Source organism: Talaromyces marneffei, chromosome 5, assembly GCF_009556855.1.
Source record: "Talaromyces marneffei chromosome 5, complete sequence".
In the NCBI taxonomy this organism is placed as follows: Eukaryota; Fungi; Ascomycota; class Eurotiomycetes; order Eurotiales; family Trichocomaceae; genus Talaromyces; species Talaromyces marneffei.
The window spans coordinates 3,110,795-3,124,538 of NC_072352.1; the positions used below are offsets into that span (position 1 = coordinate 3,110,795).

Consider the following 13,744-nt stretch of genomic DNA (forward strand, 5'->3'; position numbering starts at 1 on the left):
GGCAAATTTCCGTGTCCTCCTCCTCAAAGTGTATCAATCTGAAAAAAATCACAATCACCTAAGCCCGATTTTCCACGTTTTAATTCTCAAGTCTATCCAGTCTACTCTTTAATCGATATACCATGTCTACATCCACATCAACAATCTTCGTCACCGGTGCAACAGGCTGTCAAGGTGGCGCCGTTGCTCGCCTCCTCCTCTCCTCAGGCTACACCGTACACACCATATCCCGCAACCCCAACTCCCGCCAGTCCCAGCATCTAAAATCCCTCGGCGCAAACACATTCACCGGCTCTCTCGACGACGAATCCGCTCTCGTAGTAGGCATGAAGGGTTGCATAGGGCTTTTCCTCGTTATCCCACCCGCACCATACGAGACAACAATCAAATACACAACCACCATCCTTGCCGCCGCAAAATCTGCCAAAAGCATACAACACATCGTCGTCTCAACGACACTGGGAACCGACAGACCTGAGCGAATGGCCGCCTGGGACCCCAACGGTGGAATGCTCGCGATGGTAATAAAGCCCAAAATCGCAATGGAGGAGCTCGTGTGCGCTGCGGGGTTCAAATACCACAGCATCCTACGGCCTGGAAACTTCATGGCCAACTTCGTCGCGCCGAAAATCTCAGTTGTGAATCCCGAGCTCGAGAAGAAGGGGGTTTATCCAACGTCGTATACAAGAGCAACACGGATACCGATGATTGATGAAGCTGATACCGCGAAGTTCACCCTTGCGGCTTTCGCAGATCCGGAGCGTTTTCATGGGAAGGCGATTGCACTTGTATCCCAATTATGAACAGTTGACGAGTTGATGGCGGATCTGAGCCGGGTATCTGGCAAGCAGATACAGACCCATTACTTGTCAGATGTAGAAATTGAGGAGGAAGCGAGCGAGAATGCGCCTGCAACATGGCACAGATTCCTGAAAGATATGGATCGGTTGGTGGATATGGAGGAGGTCAAGGCGTGGGGGATCAAATTAAATACGTTCGGGAGGTTTTTGGAGAGGCAGAGTGAGATCGTCAAGGAAACATTTAGTCAGGTTGCATAAGCCTATGAACGTTTTCAAAATGATTTATTGATATGTACTGTACTCTAGTTATCTCAACACACCTCTTGAACAATAAACAAAAATGCATCTATGAGGAAGTCATGGTATCATAATTTTTGCATCAAATGAAATTTCTCTTAACAATTCCTCGGAAAATCAATTCCCTTCTTTTACGCGACAGGTTCAAGGATAAACAACCGGGTTGACAGTTCCCGGCGCACCTCCCGACGACCGCTTCTCCTCGATCTGCTTCTCAGTCTCCTCATCCGAGTTTCTGACAAGACCAAACTCGACTGCTTGAGCATCGACGTCATCGTCAGTAAGCTTGGGGAGTTCGCGAGCAGCAGTGACGTAGCTCTTCTTCTCGGCGTATCCCTTTGCAAAGATGATGTCGATTTCCTCAAGACTGCGACCGGATGTTTCGGGGTAGAAAAGCCAGATAAACGGAATAAAAGAAGCGTTCATGACGGCAAAGAAGAGGTATGTGCGCCAACCAATGCTGGAAACCATGACGGGTGTGATCATGACAATGGTGAAGTTGAAAAGCCAGTTACAGCAGGTCGAAACAGCGTTGGCTTTGGCGCGGGTCTTGATAGGAGAGATCTCGGCAGGGTATAACCATGGAAGAGGCAGCCAGGTAGCCCCAAAGAAGCACATGTACAGGAAAAGACCAAACACAGCTCCATTAGCCACTTGCTTGTTGTTGGGGATGAGACAAGCAAAAGTAATAATCATGGCAGCAAGTTGGCCAAAGGTGCCTCCCAAGAACAGTTTACGACGACCAATCTTTTCGATAAAGAACCATGAGAATGTGGCAAAGACGGCGTAGCAAATCATGTTGATACCGCCGATGAGCAAAGCCTGGTTGGTGGATTGGCCGAGAGACTGCTCCAACAGCACGGGGAGATAGTAAATCACAGCGTTGCAACCACTAAGTTGTTGAAAGATTTGAGACGAAGCACCAATCAACATGCGACGGAAATGCTGGGTATGACCGCCAGTGAGTAGATCCTTGTAGCGGACATCCTTGTCCAAAGCGCCAGATGCACGGACGGAGTCGAGGACGAGCTGTTTCTGGATTTGTGTCTCGTGGTCCGTAATTTCGTGGCCAATCAATGCAGCGAGCACGTATTCACCGTCTTCAATCTTGTTTCGGGTGATCAAGTACCGAGGTGAGTCGGGCAAATAGTACATGCCAACAATGATCAAGATGCCGAAGACTACCTGGAAAGCGATAGGGAATCGCCAAACGAGATCCGAAGGTCCAAAGTGTGCGCCATAGTCGATCCAGTAAGCAATCAACGTGCCAATCGCAATAGTGCCACCTTCAATACAAATCAAAAGTCCACGGTTGGTGGTTCATGAACATTCAGCCTGGTAAGTAGGAATCGTCGACGTGTTCATACCATTGCCAATACCGGTGACGATACGGCCGACCATAAACTGAGCGAGAGGAACATGTCCCGGAAACGCTGTAACCTGAATAATAACACCAAGGATCATGACACTGGCTCCGATAATGATCATCCAGCGTCGCCCAATCATGTCACCACGGAACAAGGCAAAGATAGCGCCAGCCAGACATCCCAACTCATAGACAGCAGTCACCAAGGCCTGCATGGTGGAGTTGCCTTTGGTAGCGGTAAAGACATCGTTGAATGCGGCATCACTGATGATACCAGACATGACGCCTTGGTCATAACCAAAAAGCAGAAAACCTAGGGTTCCGATAGTCGAGATGGAGAGGGACAGGCGCTTTCCCGACATCCCCGCGTAGGTGGGAGCCATTTTATCACTCGCTTCTGCGTTGGTAAAGTCTATGTGCCTATGTGGATAAGCGAAATTCCGGAGACATGCGTGATTGAAGTCGTGTACCAAATTCAAGTCAGAGGAGGGGGGCTGTCCCTTATATAAACCCATCACTAGTTGGTATTCTCCGCTCTTCGAATTTCGAATGCAACCTCCGACGACCTGTCCTCGCGCTCATCTGTAGTACAATCAATGATGAGCGAAGGTGGCTAACACCAGACTCCACGGTCGACATCATTGCTCGACCCTGGAGGAGGTGAGGGGCTGCAGGTCAGCTATACAGACTATAGAATGCGAACGAGGGTCCGATTTTAATATGAACTATCCACTGCAGCACCCTACAAGTGGAGTGCGATGGATGAGACCCATGAGAGTAAGAGAGAGTGGAACGGCCAACTGGAGCCCTACACGAGCCGACCTAAGAGCTGTTTGGCTGAGTTGAGAGAAGAGACAATCCACTCTCTGTTCCTGACGCGGAAGGTAGAAGCATATGACATCACAGCGACCTGCCCTCGGTATCTTCTTCTCAGTCTATGGTCGGCAAGTGAGAAATACAAATACATTGGAGACACAAGGAAAACGACGGACATTTGCATGATTGGCGTGCTTATCTCTGCTGACTCAGAAAACTTGCACCAGTTACTAACCTATAAGTAAGTATGTACTGTGTAGAGTATAGCATTCCATAGGGACGGGACCGGTTCCGTAGGTACCAGTGCCTGATGTTTTCGGGCCGGTGCTCGGCAAGTACCTATGATGCCCGCGATCTCGGCGTCACACTTGAAGTGAGTGTGCTACATTTACCCCCCTCGAGCTACTCTACAGAGTAAGACATGGTTCATCAGTCGGGGGAAAGAATCCTGATTTCTTGGCCGGAAGCAGTTTAGTGTTGTCGATCAGATCAGAATTTTCATGGCCGCCTTTTACCTGCGTGTAGTTACCGTATACGGAATGGTAGAGTTAGGGCTCAGGGCTTAGGGTTCATCGCTGTTTACTCTATTAGATACATTGGTCGATGGTAACTAGTTAACTAACTTAACTACTTCCTAACAGCAACAACAAACAACCGCGGATACTTGAGTATCACCTTCCCATCCACCGAAACCGGATACACCTTCTTGATCCTCTCCAAATACGCCTCTACAAACCCCTTCCTCTCTTCTTCACTTAACGGATCAACAAACGGCCTCAACCCCGTTCCCTTCACCCACTCTACAACCGCCTCATGATTCTCCAGCACATGGTAATAATGCGTATGCCAGACATTTATCGTCTGACACAATGGTGACAATGCATCGTAAATCTCCTGCGTAGACTGGAATCGGGCCAAGGCCGGTTGTCGATCTTTTAGTGTTGCGGTCCAGGGTTTGTTGGCCTCCGAAGCCGTCTCGCGCATCATTGCGTGCGAGGGTTCGAGGAAGTTGTCTGGTACCTGGAACGCGAACACGCCGCCGGGGGCTTGCATTTCGATGAATCGGCTGATCAGGGGTAGTCTTTTCTCGGAAGGGACCCATTGAAACACGGCGTTTGAGAAGAATACATCCACCTTTTCTTCTGTGTTGGTAGGCGTCCAAGTATTCAAATCGCCCAGCTCAAACTCCACACTTGGTAGTCTGGCGCGAGCCTTTTCGATCATGTCTGGCGACGAATCCATTCCCGAAATTCTCGCATCCGGCCATTTTGAGACCAACACCTCCGTCGAGTTTCCAGGGCCGCATCCTAGATCGACCACGCGTCGCGGAGAAGAGGCAGGAATCTGAGCTAGAAGATCGCGGACAGGTCGTGTACGCTCTTGCTCAAATTTGAGGTACTGGTTTGCGTTCCAGTCTTTAGCTTGTCTGTATCCTTGTCCTGCGGTTGTGGCTGTGGATGACATTCTGATGGTTTGTTGTTTTGGTACCGGTAATGTTCGGAAAGATTGCCGAAACGCGGGGAGAACCTTAATGATACTTTGGCCGAGTTGATGGTGACAGAGAATGTGACCAGATTGGAGAAACTTCATCGGAGCTATTTTCACTGTTGTTTTTTCTTGTTTTGTTGTATATCAATTGAAGCTGAGATTCTTGGCATTTATACGATGAGGACGACAAGTGACGCAGACGGCAAGGTCAGCGAGTCTCGGCGGCTACGGTAGTGGGAGTACAGAAACATCCGATTTTCGCAGGCTCGTATTATTTTTTAGATGAGCGCATTCCTGCGATTGTATTTCAATTAAGCAGCTTACATGTTGTTTCAGAGCAGAAACGAACTACAATCGGAGATGCGAGTTCGGAATGGCAGTCATAATTTACACGCAATTGTGAAAGTGTTGACATAGCGGAGCTACGAATGCGTTGTACCAGTAACAAACAACATATTCATTCAGCATTTTAATCATTACAGAGTCCAACGTATCCAGCCATGTATTTCCTATTGTCACACACACGAGCAACATCCAACTCCCAGTCCTTATAAAAGACAAAAACCCTTTAGAAAAAAAAATTATGCCCGGCTCAAGCTCTGGCCAGATTCAGCTTTGGCCTGACCGTACTTGGCAAGACGGATCTTGGAGATACCAATGAATCCGGTGGTATCGACGGGGCTGAAATCGGTCAATGTGTCCATGGAGCTCTCCTCGGCGCTGTAGAGCTTCTCGGTCTCACTGAAACGGCCGAGAATAGAAACGGCACCCTTGTAGGCGCAGAGACGGACGGTTCCGTTGACGGTGTCCTGACTGGCGACAACGCTCTTCTCGATGAACTCACGCTCAGGAGAGAAGTAGAGACCGTTGTACAAAAGCTTGGACCAGGTGAAGGTCACGAACTGGTCACGCAGGGAGCGAACTTCACGGTCGAGGACGAGACCCTCAAGATCGACGTGGGCGGCACGAAGGATGGTCATGGCGGGGGAGTCATAGCAGCCTCGGGACTTGATACCGATGAAACGGTTCTCGACAATGTCCACACGGCCGATACCGTGCTTGCGGCCAATAGCGTTCAAGGTGGTGAAGATGTCCAGAGATCCAGTCACGGTCTGGCCGGAGGGAGTGACCAGCTTGGTGGGGATACCCTTCTCGAAGGAGATGCTGAATTCCTCGGGGGTGTTGGGTGCGTCGAGAGGAGAGTCGGTCAATTTCCACATGTCAGCGGGGGGAGTGATGTTGGGGTCCTCCTACGGACTTATTAGCACATTTTTCTCGTTACGAGAGATAAAATGAACATACCAAGATACCGGCTTCATAAGAGCAGTGGGCAAGGTTCTCGTCCATACTCCAGGGCTTGGCCTTGGTGGATGTGACGGGAATGCCAACTTTGGCGGAGTAATCGAGCAAATCATTTCGGCCAGCGAAACGTTCAAAGAACTCGGGAAGTCTCCAAGGGGCAATAACTTTGATGGTGGGCTACTCTTGTGAGCGTTGGTTCATCGCATATCGAGAAGAGAAAATACCTGAATAGCATAGAAAGCCAGCTCGAATCGGACCTGGTCATTTCCCTTGCCGGTGCAACCGTGAGACACAGCAACGCAGTCGTTCTGTTGAGCAACACGCATTCTACTATTGTCAGCGCCTATATTGCCTGTCAGGGTGGGAGAACGCACTGTGCGCGGGCAATGACTGGACGAGCCAAGGATGTTCCGAGGAGGTATTGGTCTTCGAAAATGGCATTGCACTGAATTGCTCGGAAGCAAAGCTCTTCGACGAATTCTTGCTTCAGGTCTTCCACAACGAACTTGACGGCACCAATGGCGAGGGCTTTCTTTTCGGCGGCGGCAAAGTCTTCGGCTTGACCAACATCGGCCTGAAGACAGATAAGTTAGCTGCGAATTCACTTAAGATGGAGAATCAAACGTACCATGAAGGCAACGACATCGTAGCCTTGCTCAATGAGCCATTTGAGGATGACACCTAAGAACAATTGTTAAGAGGGGGAATTGTGTAATCGGCGCATCGAATTACTCACTGGTGTCGAGACCGCCAGAGTAGGCGAGACAGACCTTAGGCTTAGCCATTGTAGGTGAGTTGTATATTGGAATTGAAGGAATTGAAAGATTGACAAGAGGCAAAAGTGTTTTTTGGGAAGAATATGGGAAGAAGAGATAAACAAATGTCGGTCAGTCGAGAGGTGAGTAAGTACTTATTTTTGGTGGGGAAATTTTTCTAGCCGGCAGGGAGGGAACTTTGTTGAGTCACCGCCGGTCTCGGCCCACTCTTATCTCGAGTCAATTTTAGATTGTTTTTCTTTTAGACATCCGTTCTACAAGACCCTGGCTGAATATTTTTTTTAAATTTTATTTAGGTGTGTCAATTAGATTGATATCAGTGATTGCAATCGATACTTGGCTTGCTGGTGAAGTCATGGCAATAGCTACTATGGAACTACTTCACGTAAGTTACGTATCATTGACGATATCATTATCGAAAGTCGAGATATATTGCTGCTTCAATTGCAATGCGGCAAATAGAATAGAATTGAGAAACTACGTGGTATAATGCAGATCCTTGGATATATGCAATTTCAAAAACAATGCCATGAGCAATACTGTAGCGCCTTCACCATCACCAAGTGCATAGCCAGCCAACCCATAGAGTAGCCATTATGTATGGTAGGTACTATGACTCAATAGCCTTCGCCATCAACCCAACAATCTTCCCCTCAGCTCCATCCAGAGCAATAATCCAGTATTCCACCCTAGAATTACCGACCTCGACACGATATACCTTGACCTTAACATCGCTCTCATTGACCTTGGAATCCGACGCCGCAACTGCTGCGCGCACTGCCTGGATCTCGCTGCTGTATTGACTTCGAGGGTCGAACGATTTCTCGGAGAGTATTTCGATGTCTGGTTTTGATCCGGAGGTAATAAGAGATGCGAATTCATCTGAAATCACAAGCACGTGTTAGTTCGAAAAGGATCACAAAGAACAACCACGATAGAGCCAACAGAAACACACCAGTCCCAGGCCACTTCCCACTCGAAGCCCCCTTCCAACTCAGCGCAACAGGCTCAAACGGCTCATCGGTCTCGGACACATAAAACGCATCAACCTTCTTCAACTGTTCTGGCACTTTCACACCTCCGTCCACAGTCTCAGTTTGTATTTGTTTAGATGGTTGAGTAGACGCTTTGGTACGCGCTTCGTCCCTTCCTGCATCTCGCTGTTTGTTCGCCTTGTCCAGGAAGGCCATGTAATCCGAATCCGAGGCCATGGTCCTAATGCTAGAGGGGGATTGGGAGTTGAAGAGATTTGTTCGTTGAGTGGATGTCGGTCGTTGCGCTGGTGCGACGAGTGATTGTACTGGAAATATCGCCTTCGATGGCAGATTCAAAGAAATAAAAACCCTTTGATTTGCTTTGGCGAGGTATGCAGAATAGTTGGTCATTTGTTGTATCTCCCAGGAGGGGCCTCAGTGTTTTGTCTGATCGCGGGGAGAAAAAGCCATGACGCAATGACCTAGAAATTCCTGGGTTGCGATTGATTCCTCAGGCAGCAACTTTAGCCTGGTCCTAACCCTAAATATTCACTCATACTTAATTACTTATAAGATTGATTTATATGCATCGTCTATGTATCTATCTGTTTCGCCCATCTCACCATACAATTCTCCACCTCAAACAACCCTAAACACTTGTCTCTCAACCTCCTGTTCTCATCAACCCCAAGCTCCTCGTCCAGCTCCATAATCCTCCTCGCCCAGCCCTCATTATCAATCCTAAAATCAGGGCCAAAATCAACAAATCCTAGTTTCATGTACAATGGATGAGCTTCTGCCGATGAAGTGAGAAAGGTCGGCAGTTTCTCTGCATCGCTTTTTGCCAGGACGGCTGAGAGTAATTTTGCCCCGATGCCGCGGCGTTGGTGGGCTGGGTTTATCATGAGATGCTTGATGTCTTTGCATTAAACGTTAGTCTCTCTGTAAGAAAGTCGGGGAAAGAAGCATACAGTAATGTCTCTGCCCCTTCGCTACCCCCTCGTAACAAGCATCCATCTCATCATCTCTCTTGCTAAACTCCTCCCATAATTCCTTAACATGCTCCTTTGGCGCAAACAGATTTGCGAATTCCGGCTGGGTTCGATCTAGTTGGCTTTTTGCATCTTTTTCTTCCTCTTTTTTTGCTTCTTCTGGCTTCTTTTCCGGCACTACAGCATATCTAACGAATCCCACAACTTCATCCGTTGCCGGGTCTGCGGCAACAAGGAATATATTCTCGGGATTGTTGATAGCTGTCTTGGTAGTTATCGGAAGAATATATCGAGGATGAGTCGCCAGAAAACCGCTGTAGAAGCCGTGGAATTTTTCGAGGGCTTGGTACTGAATTTGCGATATTGAGGCTGCGTCCTCGACTGTTGCGCGGCGGATATTTATATTTTCCATCGTGTCCAATGTCACCAGCGCCAAGTTCTAGAAGTGAGAACCTTTGAACAACACTGAATTTAATCAAGGAGAGTGAGCGAATGACGATTTAATTGCGTCTTTACGCTATGGCTGACTTCCGACAATTGTTTATATCTGTTCGACGATTAGTGATGTGCAGAAGTTGAGGTACGCATCTCTGGCATCTGGAGGCTAGACTAAAATTGGAGCCCGGAACATAAGCCCTAGGCTAGCCCTAATCCTACCAAGGTAGTCGATTCGAAAACAACTGATTAGATACAACAGCATCGTATAATAAAATAAAAACATAAAAGTTCAATTAAGTATATACTATATAGTACAGCAAAATTCTAGATAGACACGGAATGCCCCGGCAATCCCCCAGTTAAGCAAATAAAGACTTATTTCGCAAAATATGCTCCTTCCACGTGGTCAAATTATCTTCAAGAAGGAAATGCGACTTATCCAGACTCTCACCACCAAAATAACCCTCTCGGTCCATGACTAGCATATTCTCAAGCAATTCCTGCGCAACTGGTGGAGGCAAAAACGACTTGAAAGTCTCTTCCGGGATCTGTATGGCCGCTGCTTTGACCCCGAGTGTTTGCGATATCTCGTCGGTGAGTTGTCTGGGTGAAACATAGTCTGTAGCTATGAGGATGCGTTTGCCAATGATATTTGGGTAGTTCTTGACGACCGCTTTGACGAATTTGCCTGTATCCTCTTCCACATCAAAGACTGGAATCTTGGCCGTTTCTGGATCAATAGGCAACGCGAGCATATAGACATCGTCCCTCTTCTTAATCATGCTCCCACTGAGACCCTGCATAAATAGACCAGCGAGAACAAAAGTTGCGGGTATGCCACTATTGCGGATATATTGCTCAATCTCGGCTTTGCCTTCAAAATGAGAGACATTTGGCAGTTTTCCGCTAGTAACCTCGGAGATGCTGCGCAGAGATGAGAATATGAGATGTTTAACTCCGGTATTCTTGCAGGCGTCTGCCACGGCTTTTCCCTGAGCGACTTCGGTGTCCTTGCTCATAGTTTCCCAGAAGTTTGTCACCAAGAAAACTGTGTGGGAGCCCTTGAGCGCTTCATCGAGGGATGATGGAGATGACATATCCGCCTAGTCAGGTTAGTTAGTTTCATATCAATCGATTTGCCTTTTAGCATTGAAATTACAGTAATCATTTCCACTCCTTGAGAAGAAAGCTTCTTTGCAGCTTCCTTCGTGACATCACGAGTAATTCCTCGAATCTTGTATTCCTTGGCCAGCACCGGGTCGGCTAGGAGGCTTCGAATAACGGAGCCACCTTGGTTGCCAGTTGCGCCAAATACAGTGATGATCTTCGACATGGTTGCAGATGAATAGTTTGAGATTGGTCTTTGAGAAACTAGTGATGTTTGAAAAAGATGACGAAGTGTGGTTTTGAAGTACATTTAACTTGGGCGATGAGCTATCTGATTGAGTTGTTGTTGCTGTTAATGATAAAAGGAGACAGTTTACGATGGCGAGAGAGTAGATATTTATACCAATCATTGGGACTGAGCTGTGAGACTGTAGCCATGATAATTTCCATAGTAATCTCGTACTGCTTGATAATAATCTTGTAAAGCCTTGGATAGGGAGGGATTTCTAAGCGCTTTGCGTACAAATTCAACCGTGGCCGCCGCTAACCAAACAGAGAAGCGGCCGCCACTAGCTGAATTCGGTTAGAGGGCATCCCTATGGGGAATGGCTGTTTTAAAGCGTTTTCACTTTTCACCACCAAAACGACGGCGGGACAGGACCGTCTATCAGGTTAGCATTTAGTCAAAAGCCTACTCTGTAGATTATTTAGATTTTGTCATTTCCGAAAATGGAACGAGCGATGATGCTGACAATTGTGACATTATTTGTTATCACGGTATTGACATCTCTTGTACTTTCAAATTCGTAAGTCGAGTATCTCGCTTTGTGTTTGATTGTCCTACGACCAACTTCTACGCAGTCTTAAAATATGTTTCTGGTAATCGATGATGATCAGTTACCCTGAGTGATTTTGAATGTTTATAAAAGGTATTCATTTTAGACAAAGAAATTCATGCATTGCGCTACACCAACCCAGAACCACGAGACAAAAGAAACCATGTAATTTTTTAGGCGGTGGTAGCCAAGTCCTTCTTGAGCGTACCCAAGAAAGCACGCTTCTCGGCAGGGGTCTGGTAAGCACCGTGACCGAACTCGGAGGAAGTGTCGATCCACTTGAGGTCGATCTTCTCGGTGGCCTTGCGGCTGACTTGGGGGTAGAGGGTCTTGCGGAGAGTCATGACACGCTTCTTAACACCGGGAACGGAACCCTTGACGATGACGAAGTCGTTCTTGACCTCACCGTAGCGGACGAAACCACCGAGACTAGACAATGTTAGTATCATTTCTAATAGAACGAAGAAAAGGTAGACATACGGAGTGATGGTCTTCTTGGAGACGTCAAATTCAGTAGAGGCGTTGCCCTCGTCGGAGCCCTTGCCAATACGGTAGATCTTGTGGTTAACCGAGGTACGGTGGTGGTAACCCATCTGACCAGCACGGGCAACAGTCCACTGGACGTGGCTAGGATGCCAAGCACCGATACAAGCAACCTTACGGAGACCCTTGTGTGTCTTGCGAGGAAGCTTCTTGGTGCCCCAACGAGAGGTAACACCGTTGAAACCGTGACCCTTGGTGACGGCAATGACATCAATAACCTCGTTCTGCTCGAAGATGGTGTCGATATCGATGGTCTTCTCGAAGAGACCGTGGGCGAACTCAACCTTGTCGGCAATGGAGCCACCGTTGACTTGGATTTCCATCAAGTGAGCCTTCTTCTGCTTAAGAGGGGTCTTGCGGATCTGAGTGTGGGCGAGGATACGGACGACAGTGCAGTACTTCTTGATGCGCTCGAGTTCGCGGGTGACGGAGGCGGCGCTGCTCTCGGTGTGCTTCTTGGTGTAGCGAGTGAAGGCCTTCTTCTTGCTCTTGTACCAGTTCTTGTAGAAGCGGCGCTTGAGCTCGTCGCTCAAGTGCTCAGCCCAGACAGTAGTGAGCGAGCGGAGACCACGAGGAGTCTCAATGTATCCAACAACACCAACGGCAACGAGCTGCGAAAAATTAGTTTACCGACCCCTCACTAGAAAGGTGTTGGAAAATTGACATACAGGAGGAGTCTCAATAACAGTGACGGCCTCAACAACCTCCTTCTTGTGCATCTTGGCACCAGGACGGTCGAGGTCACGGACAATGGTGGTCATACCGGCCTTGTAGCCCATGGAGGCGGTCAAGTGGACGGGCTTCTTGGGGTCATCCTTGGGGAAGCTATCACGAATCCTTTAGCTCAATTCTTCCAATTCCATTTTTTTTTATGATTGTCGACTAACCTCTTGACCTTACCACGGTGACGGGCGGCACGCTTGCGTGGCAAGTAGGCGAGGGAGCCTGTATATCGTGTTAGTTGATCGCACACAGTCGACAAAATTTTCGTATAGAATTCGAGGTTACGAACCGTGCCTGGGCGCTTCGTACTTTCGGTGACTCCTGGAATCGCATTGTTGTCAGTATGTAGAACTTTTTATAAACAGTAGAATGGATTCATTTGAGGAGGTTCACTCACATCTTGACCCTGTTGTCGTTAGTAGTTCGTCGACGTGGTGAAAGTTCGAATCTCCAAAAGTTGCTGGAGATGTTTTACACGGGCGGAACCTCTCGCATTGTGGGCTGACCTAAGCGAGTCTACCCTGCTTGGGCCTAGCGCCGCACCACAAGCGTTATCGGCTTATCGGTTTATCCGCTTGACGAGTCCGCCGTGAGAACCAATAGAATCGACTCCTTTTCTGCCTTCACTGATTCAATCGACTGACTGACTGGAGAAGGACGTATCCGTGGTATCAACCTCGCCTCTCAACTACTCAAATAATAACGGTTGTCTTTTACCCATATGTCGATAAAGGAAACTATACTCTGCAATGACTGTGTGATGCGTTCGGGCACAAATTGTACCCCGTCCTATGCGGTCGATAACATCAATGTTTCTCCTCGGGCTAGAAGTATCTGAACACTGTGAACCTGCCAGGTATTGATCATTCCCATCAGGATACTTTTAGAAAAGCTTTTGCCAGATTGATTTCGTGAAATTGAAATACAAAATATGGAATGACTTTCTGTACTGAACAACGACGGAGGCTAGCCTTGATTCTCAAGTATTTCTATTGGTATCTCGATTGGATCGGTTTTGGTCTACGGATTCGAGATGCTATTAACCGTCTTTGCACCTTGATTTTGCCTAAAGTCTTGAGGCGTCTTTGGATACAATAGCGCCTTGTTAAAGTTCGCTGTTAGTGGTCGTCCGAGACCAGTTCGGTTTTGACTCCTTGAGACTCTGACACGTTACAGCCCCTGGAGCCACGGCTAACCCTAGTATGGCAGCTATTATCAACACTCCGACAGAACGTGTCGCGAACTACCACTAACCACTACAGTGTAACATTTGGATCACAAACACT

The 13,744-nt window shown here is 47.8% G+C and overlaps 7 protein-coding genes across 7 annotated transcripts; 1 reads left to right on the forward strand and 6 right to left on the reverse strand.

Annotated features, from left to right (window-relative positions):
- Positions 1–122: 122 nt before the first annotated feature.
- EYB26_007443 (uncharacterized protein) lies at positions 123–803 on the forward strand (the record flags this gene model as incomplete). The annotated part of the gene is made up of 1 exon (XM_054266710.1): positions 123–803. The coding sequence occupies one exon, from the start codon at positions 123–125 to the stop codon at positions 801–803; it is 681 nt and encodes a 226-aa protein (XP_054122685.1).
- Positions 804–1,241: 438 nt separating this feature from the next.
- EYB26_007444 (uncharacterized protein) lies at positions 1,242–2,846 on the reverse strand (the record flags this gene model as incomplete). The annotated part of the gene is made up of 2 exons (XM_054266711.1): positions 1,242–2,383; positions 2,465–2,846. The coding sequence occupies 2 exons, from the start codon at positions 2,844–2,846 to the stop codon at positions 1,242–1,244; spliced, it is 1,524 nt and encodes a 507-aa protein (XP_054122686.1).
- A 1,060-nt stretch (positions 2,847–3,906) lies between these two features.
- On the reverse strand, positions 3,907–4,743 carry EYB26_007445 (uncharacterized protein; the record flags this gene model as incomplete). The annotated part of the gene is made up of 1 exon (XM_054266712.1): positions 3,907–4,743. The coding sequence occupies one exon, from the start codon at positions 4,741–4,743 to the stop codon at positions 3,907–3,909; it is 837 nt and encodes a 278-aa protein (XP_054122687.1).
- Positions 4,744–5,348: 605 nt separating this feature from the next.
- EYB26_007446 (uncharacterized protein) lies at positions 5,349–6,854 on the reverse strand (the record flags this gene model as incomplete). The annotated part of the gene is made up of 6 exons (XM_054266713.1): positions 5,349–6,017; positions 6,070–6,246; positions 6,294–6,396; positions 6,444–6,643; positions 6,698–6,750; positions 6,806–6,854. 6 exons carry the CDS (start codon positions 6,852–6,854, stop codon positions 5,349–5,351), a joined length of 1,251 nt encoding a protein of 416 aa, XP_054122688.1.
- Positions 6,855–7,455: 601 nt separating this feature from the next.
- Positions 7,456–9,223, reverse strand: EYB26_007447 (uncharacterized protein; the record flags this gene model as incomplete). The annotated part of the gene is made up of 4 exons (XM_054266714.1): positions 7,456–7,727; positions 7,801–8,239; positions 8,443–8,738; positions 8,791–9,223. The coding sequence occupies 4 exons, from the start codon at positions 9,221–9,223 to the stop codon at positions 7,456–7,458; spliced, it is 1,440 nt and encodes a 479-aa protein (XP_054122689.1).
- Positions 9,224–9,608: 385 nt separating this feature from the next.
- EYB26_007448 (uncharacterized protein) lies at positions 9,609–10,582 on the reverse strand (the record flags this gene model as incomplete). The annotated part of the gene is made up of 2 exons (XM_054266715.1): positions 9,609–10,352; positions 10,409–10,582. The coding sequence occupies 2 exons, from the start codon at positions 10,580–10,582 to the stop codon at positions 9,609–9,611; spliced, it is 918 nt and encodes a 305-aa protein (XP_054122690.1).
- A 783-nt stretch (positions 10,583–11,365) lies between these two features.
- EYB26_007449 (uncharacterized protein) lies at positions 11,366–12,953 on the reverse strand (the record flags this gene model as incomplete). Its single annotated transcript, XM_054266716.1, has 7 exons — positions 11,366–11,621; positions 11,673–12,346; positions 12,404–12,560; positions 12,623–12,680; positions 12,748–12,779; positions 12,856–12,864; positions 12,934–12,953. 7 exons carry the CDS (start codon positions 12,951–12,953, stop codon positions 11,366–11,368), a joined length of 1,206 nt encoding a protein of 401 aa, XP_054122691.1.
- Positions 12,954–13,744: the final 791 nt, after the last annotated feature.